General features: G+C 40.0%; 1 protein-coding gene across 1 annotated transcript in view; it reads right to left on the bottom strand.

Annotated features, from left to right (window-relative positions):
- The window catches only part of COL6A6 (collagen type VI alpha 6 chain), a gene marked incomplete at both ends in the record, with an annotated part of 106797 nt that overhangs the window by 35098 nt on the left and 50164 nt on the right, over window positions 1-21535 (bottom strand). The window contains 6 exons of the mRNA XM_079705245.1: window positions 99-161; window positions 4956-5018; window positions 6092-6127; window positions 7782-7832; window positions 8613-8675; window positions 13121-13183. Coding sequence (XP_079561371.1) covers window positions 99-161; window positions 4956-5018; window positions 6092-6127; window positions 7782-7832; window positions 8613-8675; window positions 13121-13183 — 339 coding nt within the window. The remainder of the gene's footprint in view (window positions 1-98; window positions 162-4955; window positions 5019-6091; window positions 6128-7781; window positions 7833-8612; window positions 8676-13120; window positions 13184-21535) is intronic.

Here is a 21535-nt window from a genome sequence, read left to right as displayed (position 1 = left end):
CAAAGACTGAAAGCACACACATTTGGATAATGAAGACTTCAGGCACTGACTTTTTATTTGGAAAAGGAGCTGATGTGATTTATGGGTTTTCAATTTACCTTGCGTCCAGGAGGTCCCAGCTCCCCAGGGGATCCCGGCTCTCCTGGAAGCCCAGCAGACACCTCAAAGCAGAATTTATTTACTTTAGAATTATACATACATGTTTGTGTGTTTGTGGGTGTGGGTGTTTTACATTTCAAAAGCAATACACTTTCATTTTAGAAAATTGAGAGATTTCCAAAAGGCACACAGAAGGAAAAAAATCCTCAGCAACCTCTTCTCCCCAAATAATCCTTGTTGACATTTTGGTGTCTTTTCCTCTGGTCTTTTATTTGTTTATCCTTTTCGTATTAATCTACACATATTTTAATATATTTTTATACTTTTTCCTGTTGCCTTTTAAACTAAATATATATCTTGGGGCATTTTCATGTTACTAAATATTTTTTCACAAAAATCACCTTTCATGGCTGCCATAGTATTCTATTACATGGATATACCATGATTTATTTAATCAGTCCATTATGGTTGGCATTTAAGTTTGCTGTTGTTGTAATAAGCATGCCACTATAAAGTCATATGTGAAATTCTGATTATTTCCTTAGGGAACATTGTTAGAACTAGAATTGCTGGGTCAAGGGAGAAATTTTTATCTAAATAAATTTTTATCTCAACTTATCTAAATTTAGTAGGTGACTAAACTGAAAAACAAACACATGAACAAAACCCCAGAAAAATAAAAATTTAAATATAAAAACCTTTGAAGTAACTACAACAAAAAAATATTTAGCAGTTGGCTGGAAATATTTGTAGTAAAATGGGGAATAACAGCAGTAAATAAAAACAACATTTGTTCACTATTTACTTTATTCATGTGCATTCAACAGTATAATTTATCATAAAGAAAGCTAGAATTTAGTTTAAGAATTAGGAAAATATTCCTTTGCTCATTTACAATGTCATGTTTTTTATAAGAATAAAAAACAAAGTTGTCTAAAATCAACTTAATTTGTAAAAGCATTGCCTATGGAACAGCAAATAATTATTGATGTCCTTTAGGTCTTCCAATGATATTTACAGCACGCTGGGTTGAGTAAAAAAACAAACAAACAAAAAAAACCTTACTGATCATATTTTATTTAGAAGATATAGATTAAGCTCCAGGGCAAAAAAAGGCAGATTGAACATTGGCATTTACTTTTGCTCCCTCCAGTGTCTTACTAAAATAATAGTAAGCATATTTTTTAAAAGGCAAAAATGTGACAAGCATGGGGAGAATGAGAAAGGAGACAATAACCATCAAACTTCAGAGGCTGGAAAGCAGAAGTACCAGTGTTAAATGACTTAGAGCTGAAAAAGCTGAAGCCTAGGCCAGCAGCAGGGAAAGCCAAGAATCTGTGTGTTTTATAACACACTCTCAGAAGGTACCTCCAGAAGTGGAGGTAAAGGAGAGAGGTTTAATAAGGCAGATTGGTTGAAGATCATTTTAGGAATCCCCAAGCCTCCTCCCCATTCTCTACCATTGGATGAATGTCCCTTCTTCCTCCTCAGTGACAGAGGTAAAACCGAGGTGTCTGCACTAGGAAACCCCAGGCAGAGCTGAGGGCCAGTGGTATACCATCCAGAAAATAGGGTGATCAAATGAAGGTGTGGAATAGATGTGAGACCCCTAGAAAGCTGGGGTTCCCAGAAAGCTGGCAGCCAGAACTTCACCCTGAGGCAGGAGATGGAAAGAATCTTCTCAGGGGAATCTGACTAGATTTGAGAAGAAAGACCCAAAGATGCTGATATTAGACGTTTGCTAAGTAACAACTCAGATCACTCTTCAGTGACAGTTGTAGTTGATGAGCCCACCCATGTCCTCGGGGTTTCCAATCGGAATTTTTGTCCTCAACTCTTCAATAGAGAGAGTTAGCCCATTCCCCGGAAACATGAGAAAGAGAGAGCAGGACAGAAAAAAAAAACACACGGCAGGGAACAGACTATGTTGGGCAAAGAAGGCTCCAAAAATACTAATTTATATCCTCAGGGAGATGAGATGTTTCAACCATAAAACAAGAGCAGGATAGTATAAAAAAGAAATATTCTGACAGCAAAAAAATGAGTGCTTGAAAATTAAACTATGAGAGAAGCACTGTAAGATAAAGTCAAAGAAATCTCCCAGAAAGTAGAGCAAAAAGCCAACTTTCAGTGAAATAGGAGCTAAGTGGCAGAGGGATTGTCAGGTTTTCCTAACAAACCTTGTGAAATTAGTTGACTCTCTAAACCAGTGGTCCTTAACTGGGGGGTGGGGGGGAATTTTATGTCCCTCAACCCTGACTCCTGTAGGGACATTTGGTAATGTCTGGAGACATTTTTGGCTGTCATAATGGTGGGGGAAATGTGGATGATGCTGACTCTAGTGGGTAGAGGCCAGGGATGCTACTAAACATCCTTCAATGCACGGAGCAGCCCCACAGCAATTATCCAGCACAAAATGTCAGCAGTGCTGTGGCTGAGGAACCCTGCCTTGAAGTATGTGCATGTGTGTCAAGTTGATAAAAAGTATAAATAAATACAAACATACCTCTATACCCAAAATAAGATAGGTTAAAAATCATGGCAAATTAAAAAAAAAAATGCTTCAGTTGGGGGAAAAAGGTGAAGATTTAGAAAACTGAAACTAGGAATGTAATCATTCGAAGAGAACTAAAGAGACACTCAAAGATTTATCACTAAAACCTTCCAATGGGAACCTCTGATCTTTCAAAGGGAAAACCTGGAAGTTTTCAGTGTCTAAACTTCAAATTCAAAAATACTCACAGAGATGTAGAGAAAGCAGCATGGCAGGTGAAATAAGCAAGTTAAAAAACAGTGATGAAGGGCTTCCCTGGTGGCGCAGTGGTTAAGAATCCACCTGCCAATTCAGGGGACATGGGTTCAAGCCCTGGTCCGGGATGATCCCACATGCTATGGGGCAACTAAGCCTGTGTGCCACAACTACTGAGCCTGTACTCTAGAGCCCGCAAACCAAAACTACTGAGCCCACGTGCCTAGAGCCCGTGCTCTGCAACAAGAGAAGCCACTGCAATGAGAAGCACGTGCACCGCAATGAAGAGTAGCCCCCACTTGCTGTAACTAGAGAAAGCCCGTGTGCAGCAACAAAGACCCAACGCAGCCAAAAATAAATAAAAATAAAAAGTAAATTTATATTTAAAAAAAAAGTGATGAATTGTCCAATGTGGGAAAAAAATTCAAGTAACCAAAGGCCAAGAGAAAAAGATGATATATTTATTCCCCATTAGTTTATTGTTTTTTAAAAATGATTAACGTGCCATTGGGCAGGAAGGGAACCCAAGAAACTGCTGACCATGTTTGCATGCCTCCAATGTTCAAGGGTAAACTACCTCATTAACAAGTAGAGGGAAAAGATCCAGAGATCTGGATTAATTTGAAAGTCTTTTCAAATTATCTTTCTTTTATCAGTCTTCTTCTTCTTCTTCTTCTTTTTTTGAGAACAAAAATGTTAAAGGATAGTCATCCAAAAACATGTATGAAGAAAAGAATTATATCCAGGAAACAGTCCTCTTGGGAAAAGCAGGATGGAGGGAAATAAGTTTCTTTATTTTGTACCCCTAAAACCCGCATAAATAATCTCTTCACATAAAGTTTTTGTTATACTTTTTAGGAAAAAAACAGATCAGAGTAAAACTAACTATGGTGACAAAACTGAAAAACCACCTCAAATAATAGTTTTATCAGACTTTGTGTTTTTCTTGTCCAGCAATTGACATGGTATCAAGATCAGTTTACCTGATCAGTGCTGTTCTGAAGAAAAGAGATAAAGATGGTCTCAGGAGATAATTGTCATAAGATTTTGTCTCTTATAAAGCCACCATCTCAGTTTTGCAGCTTATGATATATAAAGAGTCAGCAAAGGCAAAATCCATTCTTAGCACACGAGAACCCAAGGCAAGCTCGGGATGCTGATGCTTCTGAGGGTGCTGGAGATGGGTGTTTATTCTGAGTGGCCCAAAGCATTAGGCAATGTCCAGGTCCTCCAGGGAATAAAAAGGACACATTCATTACAGTACATTATTTTACATAATAAATGGAAACTATCTCCTAGAGCTCAAGAGATACTTTCTTGAGCTGAATTGGGAGAGGACCACCTCATTAAAGTAGTTTAATGAGACCTTAACAGGGGAGACAAGATGCCAGTGGGCATTAAGTTACACGAGATCTGCCGGGGGAATGGGATTAAACTGGCCATATTTTGTGGTGCAAAAACAGTTTTGACCACAAGGATTCCTTAAGAAACAACACACAACTTATTTCCAGTGTTAAGAATGGTACCTTGTCAACCAGATCAGGTGAACTTGGTCACTACGAGCCTTATTGCTGGCAATGAAGGATGAGTAAAATATCCATTTCCCTTTCCCAAGTTTGCCTTAACAAAAACCACACGTTTTACAAGTCTTTGGGACCAAATGACAACTCAAATGACTGTAAAAGCATGAAAAAGGACTTCCGTGGTGGCGCAGTAGTTAAGAGTCTGCCTGCCAATGTAGGGCACACGGGTTCAAGCCCTGGTCTGGGAAGATCCCACATGCCATGGAGCAACTAAGTCCGTGCGCTACAACTACTGAGCCTGCGCTCTAGAGCCCGCGTGCCACAACTACTGAGCCCACGTGCCACATCTACTGAAGCCTGCACGCCTAGAGCCCGTGCTCTGAAACAAGAGAAGCCACCACAATGAGAAGCCCGAGCACCGCAACGAAGAGTAACCCCCGCTCGCCGCAACTAGAGATAGCCCGTGCACAGCAATGAAGACCCAACGCAGCCAAAAATAATAAAATAAATAAATAAATAAACAAACAAAAAAGGACTTCCCAAAGTAGCTGAGGTTGTAAGGCTTTGCAGCCTGAGAAACTTACCATCTTGCCTCTAGTGCCCTTGGGTCCAGTTTCTCCTAGACCACCAGGGTCCCCAACCTCACCCTAAATAAGTTCAGAGAAATAAAATAAAATGGTTAGTAAAATCAAAGGGATATATCTCATTGTATTTTTATACTGATTCCAACATGAAGACATTTTTCACATATATTTTTATTTTTAATAGTCTTCTTTGAAGTGTTCCCCTCAATAACCCCTCATTTTTAAATTCTCAACACAGTACACTGGAGCCTCACTGTTTTATTTCTCTGTCTCTCCAGCCAGAACACAGCCTCCTTGGAGATATGAACTGTGCTTTTCATTTTGTCCCTTGATCCAATCACAGGACCTAGCATTTACTGAGCTCAGTCAATCTTTCCAGCAGAAGTGAAAGCCTTAAGGTAGAGGACAGCATCCCTAACTTATTTTCTGAAGGTGCCTTATAAACACGTTGGGAGAATTGAGGCAGGTGAGATCAGGTAATTTTGGTTTTCCTTACATTTTACTTCCTTTTGAGCAAAGAGGAAAATACATATGGTAAAGGGGAAGGAGTACACATGAGGAGAAAAATAAGGATGATTTCTTCCTTTACTTATGAATTAAAAACTAGAAATGAGGGACTTCCCTGGTGGTGCAGTGGTTAAGAATCTGCCTGCCAACGCAGGGGACACGGGTTCAATCCCTGGTCCGGGAAGATCCCACATGCCGCGGAGCAACTAAGCTCGTGCGCCACAACTACTGAGCCTGCACTCTAGAGCCCGCAAGCCACAACTACTGAGCCTATGTGCCACAACTATTGAAGCCCGCGCACCTAGAGCCCGTGCTCTGCAACAAGAGAAGCCACCGCAGTGAGAAGCCCGCGCACCGAAAAGAAGAGTAACTCCCGCTCTCTGCAACTAGAGAAAGCCCACAGGAAGCGACGAAGACCCAATGCAACCAAGAAATAAATAAATTTATATTAAAAAAAAACTAGAAATGAAATATTATTTTTAAAAGTCTGCTTCCTCCTTCTCCCCTTTCCCCATAAAGTTTTCTTTTTATTCATTTATAATTAACTATCCTTCTATTATCCTATAATACATTTCATAAGCCCAGGAGTATCTCTGATTGATCCCTAGTTAGTATGAAGTACACGGTACCTTAGGTCCAATTTCTCCAGGGAATCCTTCTTGCCCCTATAATCGACAGTGGAGAAAATTAATATATGCACATATCACCAGGATAGGCTTATATTGACTTTAATTTTGCCTGCTGCCTTATTTAGTTTAAGTGCCTCTGAACCGAGGAAGGGCCAGAACAATTGAAAATGAAACTGTATGGCACGATTTGAGAAACTAACTCCAATTTCTAAATTAAACTATTTACTGGTCTCACCAAAATATCATAACAACCTAAGACCAAATGGGTAAATGCACACATCTGAGGAATTACACATCAGCTCTCCTTCAAATGTAGACATTCGACAGGATAGCTGGCCATCTGGCCACGTGTTTCTGAAACAGTCTTCTTAAATGGGTTTCAATTTTGGGGAAGAAATTGGGGAAGCCTGCCGTCTAAATTTGATCATTTGTTTTCTGGTCCTCTGTTTACCTTCTTTGGCCACAGACTATAGTTGAAGAGGTATGATAATCCTCATTTGATGAAAAACATATTTTATTAATATAAAGTTTATTTTCTGATCATTAAAAGTAAGATCTCCTCAGATATATTTAAAATATAAAAGGATAGAAAGAAGAAAAATCACCCAAATCTCACTTCCCATACTGTTACTATAAATATTTTGCATATTTTCTTTAATCTTTCTAAATGCATTTCTAAAATGCATTTTAGCACAATTGGGATAAGTGTTTTTTCTTATTACATTCTGATTTTTACTTGACATTGTCACAGAAGTTCTATACAATTATGTATAAACATTTACATTCATTTTAAAGAGTGGCTAATATTTCAATGCTATAAGCTACTCAATAGTTCCATTTTTAACAAATATTAAGGTTGTTTTCAATTATTCTCTATTCTAATGAAAATTTCACTGGAAATACTTCATTCATTAGGGTTTTTTTTTTTTAAGAAATTTTAGCTGTTTGGGGTTTGTTTATTCTTCCAGACAAGCCTCTTGCATCATTCCCATTGGGATTTCATTTAGAATTACATTGATCCTTTATAATGTTTAAGACTTTCCAACAAGAACTTGGTATGTCTCCATCTATGAAATTTTATATCTCAGTAATTTTGGTCATAGGTCTTGAACATTTTTGTAGAAAGGATATTCTTAACTATATTATGTTTTTGTGGATGTTATTATGATTTCTAAGTGGTTATTGTTGGTATATAGCAATCACTGCTTTTGATAAGTTTATCTTACTTCCAGACACTTAAATATTCAGTGACAATATAAAGTTATAATTCTGATAGAAAGTTACAAGGTTTAATTTTGAAGTTACTGCTTGGCCCAATGCATTTGGAAAGGCTCTGTAAAACTTCTCACTAATGATTAGAGTAAACATAGAGGACAAATTTTGGAATGCCTCCCTAAGGCTCTAGATTAGATGTACTATTCAGGCTGAACTAGTCAGGCCCTGGCTGCACATCTCTGCAAAGAACAGAAAATTAATTTCAGGTTTCACTTGTTGCCTGGCCCTTAGGTTTAAGTTGTTTTCTTTTTTTCTACCATATTCCCCACAAAATATCAGCAAATAAATGATCAAAATCTATCTATAAAGGTCCAAGTCTACCTTATTCACTACTTTCTTTTTTCTCTTAAATGTGACCATAAGGAGCAACAAAAAATAAATGGAAAATGACCAGCTTTCAGTCGATGTGTCTTACCTTTGCTCCTTTACTTCCAACACTACCATAACCTGGGTTGCCATCATCACCCTGTAAACAAAGCAATTATTTACAAACATCCCTTACTGCAGACAGAAGCAGGCTTATTCACAAGAGAACTGGACAGACGGTTTTTTGGTTTGATTAGGAAAAATTAGGCAGCAGGATTCTCCCTCTGGGGCAGGCCACTGACATAGTGGCACTAAAGGAAACTCTCAATAACAGGCACAGACAATGCACTGTCCCTTAATCTCACTTGTCTCATCTGTAAAGATGAATAATAATTGTACCTGCTCATCATGTTATGAGGATTAAATGAGAAAATTTCAGGTGTGTAATAATCTTAATAAAAGAAGGTAGAAGTGTTATCTCTCCTGGAACACATTTGTATTTTAATACCTTAGCTCTAAACCATTTTCAGTTTTCTGGATAAAAGTAAGATCTCCTAAATGTCTGGGCACTGGCCACTGTTGGATCCTTGTCGAGGTCTTAGTGAGAAGCCCCGAGCACCGGGGGAAAGGTGGGCTCAGTTTCCCATGAACAGGTTTGGATGAGAGGAAAGAATGCAAGAAAGGTTATGGGGTTGTAAAACACAAGTTTTGTCCATTTTATCATTTGGCTTCAAAAGCATCCCAGCCAGGATGCTTGGTACCTGGGAAGTTGCTACCTTGGAAAAGCTGGTCAAGAAGAGGATGAAATCTCAATCACTAGAAAGCTCTACAGCTAGATTGGGATGTTATCGTCAACACGCTCTTCAGAGAACCACACCTGATGTCTATTGAACTAAAAGGATTCCAAGAGCCAGATCAAAAGTAGGAATAAAATGCAAACCGGCAAGCCTCGAGGACCCCAAAGGCCAACGGCTCCCTTTTCTCCCATAACGCCAGGTTCTCCCTGTCAAAGAGAACAATGAAATGTGTCCTTATTAGATTGTTTTTGTAAAGGAAATTAGAAATGATGGCACCAAGACAAGAATTTTCAACTGCATCCATGTATATCACAGTGACAATGACTTTGTGGCCAGGACTGTGTCTGTAAGCAATACAAGAGGAACTGCTGTTGTTGGTGAGTGAAGTCTCCTCCATTGATAAATGAAGCCCCAGCAAGTCTGATGTATTGTTTAGTGCAAGTTGCCATCTTAGCAGCTCAGTGCTATGAGCCGCACCCTTGGAAATGTCTTACCATGAGTCAAAGAGGAGGCTCTGTACTGTCTTAAAAAATTAACAAAACAGTTTTCCATGATGATCCATGAAAATCTTCTGGCTGCTGCAGAAACAAGAGGCCTATTAATCTACTTTAAATCAAGATAGCCAAGGTAGCACGACATCCCTGGCAATAGTTTCTGACTTCTGACTAATAGAATACCTACTGTGGATTATAAATCAACCTCAGTATTACGGTGAGGAAATCCAGCTACTTGGGAAAGTTAACATAGGTTTACAAAAGAAGGTTAACTCCTCTTCTTAAAAAAAAATAGCTTTTGGGGCTTCCCTGGTGGCGCAGTGGTTGACAGTCCGCCTGCCGATGCAGGGGACATGGGCTCGTGCCTCGGTCCGGGAAGATCCCACATGCTGTGGAGCGGCTGGGCCCATGAGCCATGGCCGCTGAGCCTGCGTGTCCGGAGCCTGTGCTCCGCAACGGGAGAGGCCACAGCAGTGAGAGGCCTGAGTACCGCAAAAAAAAAAAAAAAAAAAAAAAATAGCTTTTAAAGTTTAGATTTTAAATGTACAAAATGTTGTGAAGACAGTACAGAGAGTTCCTATACATTCCACATTTAGCCGCCTCTATTGTTAATATCACATTAGTTACATTAGTAGGAACATTTGTCATAGCAAATACATGGATATTAACTCATTAACTAAAGCCCATACTTTATTCAGATTTCCTTAGCTTTTACCACTTAGTCTCCTTTTCCTGTTCCAGGACCCCATGTCTCTGTAGGCTCCTCTAGACGAGGAGAGTTTATCTGGTTTTCTGGTTTCTGATGACCTTGACAGTTTTGAGAAGCATTGATCGGATATTTTGTAGAATGTCCCTCAGTTGGAGTTTGACTGATGTTGTGCTCATGATTATGCTGTGTTTTATGAGTTTGGGGAGAAAAGACCACAGAGGTGAATTGCCCTTTTTATCACATTGTATCAAGATTATATCCTATCAACATGGCTGGCACTGTTGATGGTAACCTTGACCATCTGGCTGAGGGAGGCTTGGCCGGCTAAGTTTCTCCACTGTCTAGTTATTCCCCCTGCCCTTTCCACAAAGCTCTCTCTGGGAGAAAGAGTGTGGAAGGGTGCCCAGCCCATGCTGAAGGAGTGGGAGTGGTTTACTCATTGTTAAGGACAGAATGGCAACACAGTACATGTGAGGAGTCCAAATGAACAAATGTCCACCGGCACTGACTGACCCTGGGGGCAGGCAGTGGGAAGAGAGAGGGTTCCATGGAAGGGAGGCAGAAGATCACCTGCTCTGAAGCCTTTCTTTCAGGGTGGTGTCCCCCACAGTGTGCTCTGGGGGCCACCTGCCTCCAAATTACCTGGGGTCCACGGGCAAAAGGAAATTCCAGGACCCCATCGGTATCAGTCTCTGGTGGTGGAGCCCAAGGATATGCCTTTATAAATAAGCTTCTCAGTGGATTCTTACGCACACTGAAATTTGAGAACATCTGCTTTAAGGCAGGAAGACAAGGGAAGCCATGAGGCTTGTCCAGGGTCAAACACTTTATTATTGGTTACAGCCAGGTGTTGAGCTCAGTATTAATTGCTGGGTTGCTTGCCTCCCTGGGAACTTGAGCTTAATAGAGTAAGGCAGGAGTAAGTGTCTGGGGCTCATCTCAGTTAATTATGAGTCTAGAAGACTTGGTCCACCTTGGGGCGGCCCAAAGGGTTTGGGTTTGCTTTGAGGGCACTTACCCCCCAAATTCTTGCCTCTCCCATTCAAAAGTCCCTCTTATTAATAATGATATTCTTTGGCACAACTACCCTGCTCCTATCTATCTCCTTCCATACTTCTTTCTACACGCTCAGCTACATCCCCCTCTAGGGTCCCTCCATCCCTGTCTTGGTCCCTTCCAACACACCCCATGGAGTGCCTTCATTTCACATGCAAACCTTCACTATACACCCATGATGTCTGCACACACACATCCTCACTCTAAGATAAACTGTGTTCTTACCAGTGACGCCACTTCCCCTCCAGCCCTCTCCAGGGCAAGAAGGCAGCAATGTATCTCTTCCAAACTTTCCTTTCCAGACCATTATTGCTACACCACATGCTCTAGTAATCCCTTCCTTTTGGAGCTGATTATCCTTGTCATCCATGGATCACATTTCATCCTGCAGTCAGCTGTCTTTGTAACACTCGGCTGCTGGCTCCATCATGTCCGCCCTTCTTAGCAGTTCTCCATTCCAATGCTCGCCCCTCTGCTTATGCCCTCAAGAAATTTCTCCATTAATTATCTACACTTTCTCACATCTTCAACTTCCTCTTTTCTCTCTGTTTTTCTTTTCTGTTTATAAAAGTAAACTACAGCCCCTCTGCTTATGCCCTCAAGAAATTTCTCCATTAATTATCTACACTTTCTCACATCTTCAACTTCCTCTTTTCTCTCTGTTTTTCTTTTCTCTGTTTATAAAAGTAAACTACAGCCTCTTCTATCATTGAAAACAAATAAATAGCCTGCTCCAATCTGTTCTAGACCTTGCCAATACCAGCAGTTAATGTCCCATCTCACCCCCAAAGCCTAGTTTCTCCAAAGAGTAGTTTACAGTCCAGCATCCATTTCCTCCTCATGAACACATTGTTCAGTCCTCTGCAGCCAGTCAATTGCTACATTTTGGAATCTATTCTTTGGCTCATTTAGCCATCAGATGTGGTGGCTTCTCCAGTCCTCTCTTTCTTACCTGCTTGATGCCAGCTGAGACTCCTGACCTCCCTTTCTAGGACTCTCCTTAGCATCCAGTGTACTTTTCTGCTTCTTTCCCATCATCCACTTACCCTTCTTACAAATGGTCATCACCAAGAGTCCTTTTAAACTCCAAATGATTCTGAAACCTCCATCTCCAACCAGTCCTAGACCCTCTCCTCTATTCCCCAAACCAAGCATTTTGTCTCACTCCTATTCCTCACTCTGACTTTCCCACTTCTGTGATGGGGTTCCTGCTCATGCTGGAAGCCCAGAGTCATCCAGCCCTCTTCTCTCTGCCTCAGTTCCCTCTTGAGAGAGCCCTACAGAGTCATCATGGGTCTCTCCTGTCCTCACCCTGTTAAGTCATCCAATCACTGCTGGTCTTGGAGACTGTGAGAGGACACCAACCTGCCTCCTAGCTTCTAATCTCTCAGCCTTCAAAATAGTCCCACATTGAGTTGCCTATTTAAAACCTTCCAAAGTCTGGCTGTGCTTGTACATGCCAATCACAGATTGTAAATAACACTGTGCTGGCTACCTAGTCAAGTCAGTCACCACAGACTTTCTTGTTCTTTATGGTCCCCCACACAGGATCGTTTTTCATCCCCCAAATACCGGCTCATGGGGTTTTTCCAATCCTGTGTTTTCCTTCACATTATTTCTTCAACCTAAATTCCTCATGCCCCCTCTGCTTGCCAAATACTTCTTACCTTCCAAAGTCTACTCAAATTCTATATCCTTATGATGCCTCTTTTCCCAGCCCAGAAATACTTCTATTAACACTATGTTTAAACCTCCATTTCAGTCTACTATCCCTGACTAGTGTTTCATGTCATAGATTCTTGTCTTGAAAATATTCTCAATTCTGTGGGGTTGATTCTATTTCATATTTATCATTACACAATCCAGAAATTCTTTCATGAAACAAATATTTTCTAAGCACTTATGACATGTCAGGTACTGTTCGAAGCTCTAGGGATACATCGGTGAGCAAAACAGGCAAAGATATCTGCTCTCCTGGAACTGACTTTAGTCCAGCTGAATGGCAGTGTAGTGTCTTGGTCTTTAAAGTTATTCAGCGAGAGTTTGTATTAATGGAGGAAAGAAATAAAGGAAGAATAAAAGAAGAGAAGGAAGGGTGGAAGGTGGGGGGAAGAAAGGAAGGCCTGCCCTAGAACAGTTCCCCTTCCCTGATATCCCCAGCTCAGATTGGGTGTAGCCTCTTGTGAGATGATGCTGAGCTGGATTCCCTGACTTCATCTGGGTCCACACCCATGTCCTTAGATGCTGCTGGCTCTCTAAGAACCAAGCCAGGGTATAGGGACAATGAGATATGTTCTCTTTTGTGTTGAAAGGGCTCTGGCTAATATAACCAGACACACTTCCCTTGAGGAGAAAACCTCAGCTTTGGTGTGTATAAAAGAATGTGACTTACTTTATTCCCTTGGTTTCCCACATGGCCTTGACTCCCTGCCTCTCCTGCTGGTCCTGGAAGCCCCTGAAACAAAACAAGGATTGCAAATATAGCTGAACATAAAGCAGCTTTCCTTGAAACATTCTGTGTCTCTTCTAAGAGGAAAATGAACCACAGATGGGAAGAGTTATGGCTTTGGAAAAAAGTATCACAGCTGTCAAATGAAGACTAGTAAATAAAAGAAAATTAATAAAGTAATTCAGGCCAGATGTTGCCTAAATGATTGTGTTTCCCTGTGAGTCTTCTCTTCGAAAGAGATTTTAGTTTCTCACTGTTTTGCTGTTATAGCAGATGTTGCTAAAATGTCTAAAATTTGAAGAAGGCATTTCAGATGACGTTTGCCTTGGACTGTATTATTCCTGGTTCCTCGTTTTGAAAAATCATGTTGTTAAGGTTAGCTTATCTTTATTTGCAAATAATATGATTAATACAATAGAAAACTCAAGAAACTTTACTAACAATAATTAGCACTCATAAGATATGTTCAGGTGGTACAAGATAAATATTCTGACATCATTTTCTCTTTCCTAGAAAAGTTAGAAAAGTAAATGGAAATAAATTTCCATTTATCAATATGAGGAAAAAACTGTAAAATACTCAGAATAAATTTAACAAGAAAGATAAAAGACCTACATAAAGAAAGTTTTAAGATTTTACTGAAGAACATAACAAAATTTAAACAAATATATAAATATACCATGCATCAATATGGAAAGTCTATTTGATATAATAGAAGTCTCTCTAATATTCTAGAAAGCATACTTTCTTGGAACAGCTTTAGAGCTGAACATTAAAAAATTCCAATTCAGAGGCAGCCCAACTGCCTTCCTATGTTATTGACACTTGGGATCGGATTTTTCCTTGGGATATCCAAACATATGGCAACAGAAATCTCTTTTGGTTAAACTGTTTACAGGTACTTGTAAATTGTCCAAACACCAGTGAATTGAAATCATTTTCACATTTTTTTGCCATGGTTACTATAATTTAAAAATAAATAAACCAAATCTGTGTAATAAGCATGATACTTAGTAAGTTAATTTTATGAGAAAAAAATTAACATTAACCTTTTCATCTTTTAAAGAATTAAAGATGTAATAAGTTGGACATAAAAAAAATTCCTAATAGGAAAGATTGTTGAACAATGAATTAGTTACTAGGAAAGATAATAATGATCTTCCCACAACCTTCCATTTTCCTCTCTTCTTCATCTTAAAAAAGAAGTCTCAATTTCTTCATCCTCCAAAGCTCTTAACACTTTCCCTTCTAACTTTTACCTCCATCACTGCATGGAGCTCCCATGACCTGCATGTTCAATCCAGTTGACTTTTTTCTGCTCTTACCTTATTTGAATTTGATCATGTGTTCTTTGAAACTTTTCCATTAATTTCTGTAACATCAAGTTACCATGGTCTTCCTGGCCCCTTTCTGGTCTCTTCTCAGTAAACTTTGAAGATTTTCTGTCTTCTATTTGCCTCTTAAATCTCCATGTACCCCAGGGCTCCTCTAACCTTATTTTCTCACTTCATCCCCTCTTACTGAGTGACAGCCCATATATTTTCACATACCACTTCCACAAAATGATTCCTAAATATATGACTCTGGTCCAAACCACTCAACTGAACAGCAGAATCATCTATTAAAATGCCTATTGGGTATTTCATAGGAAATGATTACCAAAGAAAATCATATTTGCCACAAGTCATGCTCAGTCCTATTCTTTTCATAAGGAATGGTGTCACCCTTTACTCTCTTGAAACCCAATCCAGAAACCTAAGAATCATCCTAGACCCCTCCCTCTAGTTCATCTCTCAAAATCAATCAGCTACAAGTCCTACAGGTTCTATCCCCTTTCTGTATCCATCTCTCTTCCATTCCCATGGCCATCACCTACGTTCAGGCCCTTCTTGCATTCTTGCCGAAATTCCAGGCTTCCCTGAATGTAGCCTGGCCTCGTTCTAATCCATTCTCCTTCCTTTTTCTCTTTTGATTTAAAATGTCAGGCTGACGATGCTATCGCTTTGTCTGAAATTCTGAATTCTGAGTAGATTTCAGAATAAAATTGAAGGTCTTTATTGATATGTAAAATCCCTCAAAATGTGGGTATTGCATGCCTCTGCAGTCATCAGTCACTCTATGGTCATGCTCATCAAACCATCTGAAGTCCCCAAATTCTTCCCATTGTCTTATGTCTCCACACTTATGCAAGATGTTCCCTTAGCTGTTCCATTTTCCCATCTAGGGAGAGGTACAATCTCCCTTTCTTGAAAATCTTACTTTTAGCATCACTGTTTCAAGAAGAAGACCTGAACTCCCTGGCTGAATTGGGCCACATAATTATCCCACAGATTCCTCTACTCTGTAGGTAGTTGTTCATTTATTTCTCTCATCCACTAGATGCCAGCCTGTGCACTCCTTGAAAGAAGGGGCACATCTTATTGAATTCATATCTGTGGAACTTAGTATTGTATGTAGAACCAATCAATCCACCCATCCATTTCTCTATCTATCCATCCACCTATCCAGGAATGGTCCCCAAGAGGGATGAAATAGTGTGTTTAGCTTGTTGGTCTTCCATATGAAATTTTCATGAAACGTACTTCTGAAGTAGAGAGATTTTAATTGTCCTTGACAATAAGAGGTATATTGGAAATCTTGCTTAAGAGCTCACTTTTTGTGTTTCCTTCAGACATAATGAGCTCTATGAGATGAAGGAGATTTCTCAGAGATTACTTCCTGTATAGTCCCCACAAGCACACGCAAGCACAATGAGAGATAATCCTGTTTGAAACTCCTTCAAAATAAAAGATTTCTTGGATGGATGGATAGAAATGGACAGTCTTGTAATTAGAACATCAGAAAACCTGATCCTGTTTCCTGTGCAGAATCACACAAAGTACCAAACCAGGGTTTGTGACTGCTTGAATGGGGCTTAAACTTCAGTGAATTGTTACCCAGATATATTACCTACTCAAATATAGCTGGTTGTAAAAGAGACTATGTTTGTAAAGGAAAGAAGGAAAATTCCCTGCCACCCCTAAGATATCAAGAGTCAAAAATTTGCCTGGATCTGAGATCAAGAGCAGCTGTGGAGTATAAAGAGGAGCTCAGGGCATCTAAAGGGAAAGAGCATTAGCCAAATCTCCATTGGCTTTGTTGTAATAACAGCCCTTTATTGAGCATTTATTTTGTGGAAGGCACTGTACTAAGAGGTATATATTTATATATAGGCTTCTTCAATCCTTACAACAACACAATGAGATACATATTCTTTTTTTCTTTTAACATCTTTATTGGAGTATAACTGCTTCACAATGGTGTGTTAGTTTCTGCTGTATAACAAAGTGAATCAGCTATACATACACATTTATACCTATTTCTCCTCCCTCTTGTGTCTCCCTCCCACCCTCCCTATCCCACCCCTCTAGGTGGACACAAAGCACTGAGCCATGAGGCTGCTTCCCACTAGCTACCTATTTTACATTTGGTAGTTCAGATACATATTCTTAACACCATTTTACCACTCAAAAATAGATTCTCAAAGCATTTAACCACAAATTACTCGGTTAATAAGAGGATGAGATGGGAACGCAACCGGATTCTGACTCTAAAGACTGAACTGCCAGCCACTCTGTCTGCTGTTCTGAGGCCGATGTCTGGGACATCTAACCTCCAACATGGGAACTTGGGCTGGGGATCATGTTCACTTTGAGACTCTGACACAGAGTCCTTGGCAATCACAACTGCTTAAGTGAGGATAGAGAGGAGGTGTTTAGAGGAGGTGTAAATGTTTTAAAAATGTCCTCAGGTAGCATCTTATCACAAGGGATTGTACTAGGAGTTTGGGATAAATGGCTGGGGCACTGCCAAGAACACTTTGACTTTGGATGGGATATGGCAGGGCAGGGGCAAGAGGTGTGGGTTCTTCCCATACTTAAAAGGAATTTGTCTCAGTTTTATGGGGGTAAAATCTTTTCTACACTCACAACCAGCAAATATCATGCTGGGATGGAACAACTCAAGGAGATTAAATGCTCAGCTTCTGTAAGAGTCAGATATGAGCTAAGTCTGAGAAATAAAAATCAAGAGACCAGCAAGGGGTGGGCTAATGCAAGAGCAAACCCCAAGACACCTGAGAAGATGCTGCCCTGGATGGTGCTAGTGTAGGAGATGGCCCCCAACCTCAACTTCTGATCCTTTTTCATGCACCCTACACTCCATCCACATTGAACCATTTATGGTTTCCCAAACTCACCTTGATCTCTTTTCAGACAACCTGGTTCCTTTCCTGTGCCTGCCTCTCCCTTGGACACCTGGAAAACACCTCCTTATCCTGCAAAAGCTAAGCCACTCTTCCTCCTTTAACTCCATCCATTCTCTCACCACTCTACCTTGGGTATAATTCTATTTTAACATTCAGTATGTCACATCTCAATTTGTTTGCATGAGTTTCCTTTATGAGATTGGGAGCACTTTAGGCTAGGGTCTATGTTTCATTCACCCTTTTATTTTACTACAGGGCCTGACACACAGGAAGTGCTCAGTACATGTTTGTCAAGTGAGTAAAAGAAATGGTTGATGGGGCTTCCCTGGTGGCGCAGTGGTTGAGAGTCCGCCTGCCGATGCAGGGGACGTGGGTTCGTGCCCCGGTCTGGGAAGATCACACATGCCGCGGAGCGGCTGGGCCCGTGAGCCATGGCCGTTGAGCCTGCGCGTCCGGAGCCTGTGCTCCGTGATGGGAGAGGCCACAACAGTGAGAGGCCCGCATACCGCAAAAAAAAAAAAAAAAAAAAAAAAGAAATGGCTGATGGATCATCCAATCTGGATTATGCAGAATGATGAAATTCAATGACTGCAATATAGATTATATATTGTTATAGTGTTAGTATTATTATGGCCTTCCTTGGATTGGCATTAGCATGCTTTGGGCATAAAATGAGCCTGTTAACTTAGGTAATGTTGATGCAATATAGTAGTAAAAACATTTATATGATGCGTATTATATTGCAGGCACTGTTCTAAGCTCTTATATATATTAAAGCATTTAATCTTCGCAACAGTTCAATGTGGTAGCTATTATTACTATTCTCAGTTTACAGCAGGGAAAACTGAGACACAGAGAGGCTAAATAATTTGCCCAAGGCCACACGGCTAGGAAGATACAAACCTGGCAATCTAACCCAGGCAGGCTGGCTCCAGACTCTGTGCCCTTGACTACTATGATATGCTTTAAAAAAATAACAACAGAAATTATACTTTGTATCCCAAATTTGCACTGAATGATTTCAACCTTCCTTGGTATTTCATATGATGCTTGATATTTCATATGATATTTCTAAGTATTTAAAGAATAATTCCAGCTCTAACTGGAATTAGTATTTTACATCTGATTTTCTATTTCTTTTCTAAGCATTGGTTATATTAGTGTAGGACTTGAAGGTAAACCAAACAAGAAGGGAACAAAGGAAGGTACAAAAGAATATGCCATTCCTTTCAAAGTTCTTTCTTCTTTCTCATTGTACCATGGACTGTACTTCTTTTATCTCATAGCTATATACTTGGCTGGATTAGCACGTTTGATCTAAGCAGAATTCCCCAACAGTGCATAAATTAATGTCTTCAGAACACTGTCAACAGAAATCACATCCCTTTTTCTAAATGTACATCCTAAGAAACACTTTAAAGCCTGCAGTTAGAAAACACTCATGTAGATTAATCTCCAAAATTTATAAGCAGTTCATGCAGCTCAATAGCAAAAAAAAAACAACCCAATCCAAAAATGGGCAGAAGACTTAAATAGGCATTTCTCCAAAGAAGATATACAGACTGCCAACAAACACATGAAAGAATGCTCAACATCATTAATCATTAGTGAAATGCAAATCAAAACTACAATGAGATATCATCTCACACCAGTCAGAATGGCCATCATCAAAAAATCTAGAAACAATAAATGCTGGAGAGGGTGTGGAGAAAAGGAAACACTCTTGCACTGCTGGTGGCAATGTGAATTGGTACAGCCACTATGGAGAACAGTATGGAGGTTCCTTAAAAAACTACAAATAGAACTACCAGATGACCCAGCAATCCCACTACTAGGCATATACGCTGAGAAAACCATACTTCAAAAAGAGACATGTACCAAAATGTTCATTGCAGCTCTATTCACAATAGCCCGGAGATGGAAACAGCCTAAGTGTCCATCATCAGATGAATGGATAAAGAAGATGTGGCACATATATACAATGGAATATTACTCAGCCATAAAAAGAAACGAAACTGAGCTATTTGTAATGAGGTGGATAGACCTAGAGTCTGTCATACAGAGTGAAGTAAGTCAGAAAGAGAAAGACAAATACTGTATGCTAACACATATATATGGAATTTAAGAAAAAAAAATGTCATGAAGAACCTAGGGGTAAAACAGGAATAAAGACACAGACCTACTTGAGAATGGACTTGAGGATATGGGGAGGGGGAAGGGTAAGCTGTGACAAAGCGAAAGAGAGGCATGGACATATATACAGTACCAAACGTAAGGTAGATAGATAGTGGGAAGCAGCCGCATAGCACAGGGAGATCAGCTCGGTGCTCTGTGACCACCTAGAGGGGAGGGATAGGGAGGATGGGAGGGAGGGAGATGCAAGAGGGAAGGGATGGGGAACAGATGTATATGTATGACTGCTTCACTTTGTTATAAAGCAGAAACTAATAAAAAAAAGAAAAAAGAAAAAAAAAAGAAAACACTCATGTAATTCCATTCAAGAGGCTGGTCCTTGTGCTGTAAAACATTATGAAGCCTATGTCAGTGAATTTATAGAGCCAATAAAGAATAATACTCTCCTGTCTATCTGACTGTGTTTGTCTCCCATGGTTTTCCTTTGAAAACAACAATTTTGAGATCTAATTCATCACCTCCTGAGCACAGAAAATTCTATACATCTTTGAAATGGCACATTCACTGTTTTGACAAGGGTATTTCCAGAAAAGCAATCAAAGAAAGAAACACACTTTCCAGCCAGTTAAACGGAAGAGCTAGGCTAGAGGGAAGTGGTGCCTTTTGACTAACTCTGGTGATGCCAAGAGGCTGGATGATTTATGACTATGACCATTCCTGCCAAGGTGAGATTAAAGGGGACCCTCTCGTAGAAGTATGCTACAGGGCAAATGGAATATCTTATTTGAGTAATAGCCACTTGGATACAATTTTGGATTCTAGAGCAAGGGAATTACCAAGCTCTTTGGATTTCAAACCTTTTACATCTCAATATTTCATATAAACAGATGAGATAATCACCACATATATGTTTCCTTTGGCATTTACTGTTTTTTTTAAAAATCCCGATTTGTGGTGCCAGCAATGATTCAAGGATGTGAATCCAAAATAACTACATTTCATCAGTTTAGTCCTACATGAAATTTTAAAGTTTTCATGCTTTTTGAAGGGGCACATTCATCAAAATTAGGAACAAATATCATTATGAGCAGGAATTAATATGCTTTAAAATATTGTGTCATGAGATGCAAGTTCGTGCAAATAGCTTCTGAAAAATTTTGATGATGAACATATCCACTTAAGCATTGGACCACTGCCCAGTTTAACTAATGGACACAAAGTAATGGATTCCCTTTATCTTCATGTTAGCCCAGAGCACAAGTCCCAACTGAGACTCATTCATTCATTTACTGATTAATTCATTATACAAATGTGTGTGGAAGCACTCTTATTCTGGGCTCTGGGACAAAGTCCTAGCCCTCACAGAACTTACAGTCTAGAAGGGAAGACACACAGCTAAGCAAATAAGTATATTCTATAATAGCTGGTAGTCAAGGACCAGATCATGTATAGGGACTTGCTATTCAGAGTGTGGTCTGGGGACCAGCAGCATCAGCATCATCTAGGAGCTTGATGGAAGTGTAGCATCTCAAGCCCCATCCCACAACTACTCAATCAGAATCTGCATTTAAAAAAAGTTTATTTATTTATTTATTTATGGCCATGTTGGGTCTTCATTGTGGTGTGTGGGCTTTTCATTGTGGTGGCTTCCCTTGTTGTGGAGCACGGCCCCCATGTGCGTGGGCTTCAGTAGTTGTGGCACGTGAGCTCAGTAGTTGTGGCTCGTGGGCTCTAGAGCGTAGGCTCAGTAGTTGTAGCACACGGGCTTAGTTGCTTTGCAGCATGTGGGATCTTCCCAGACCAGGGCTCGAACCCATGCCCCCTGCATTGGCAGGCGGATTCTTAACCACTGTGCCACCAGGGAAGTCCCCAGAATCTGCATTTTAACAACTTCTCTATGTGATTATTATGCACTTTGAAGGTAGAGAAGTGCTGATATTGGACAGTTAATTCCCAATTCTGGGTGTGTATATTAGAAC

This window comes from Hyperoodon ampullatus, assembly GCF_949752795.1.
Source record: "Hyperoodon ampullatus genome assembly, chromosome: 5".
In the NCBI taxonomy this organism is placed as follows: Eukaryota; Metazoa; Chordata; class Mammalia; order Artiodactyla; family Ziphiidae; genus Hyperoodon; species Hyperoodon ampullatus.
This window is presented reverse-complemented; position numbering and strand designations above follow the sequence as displayed.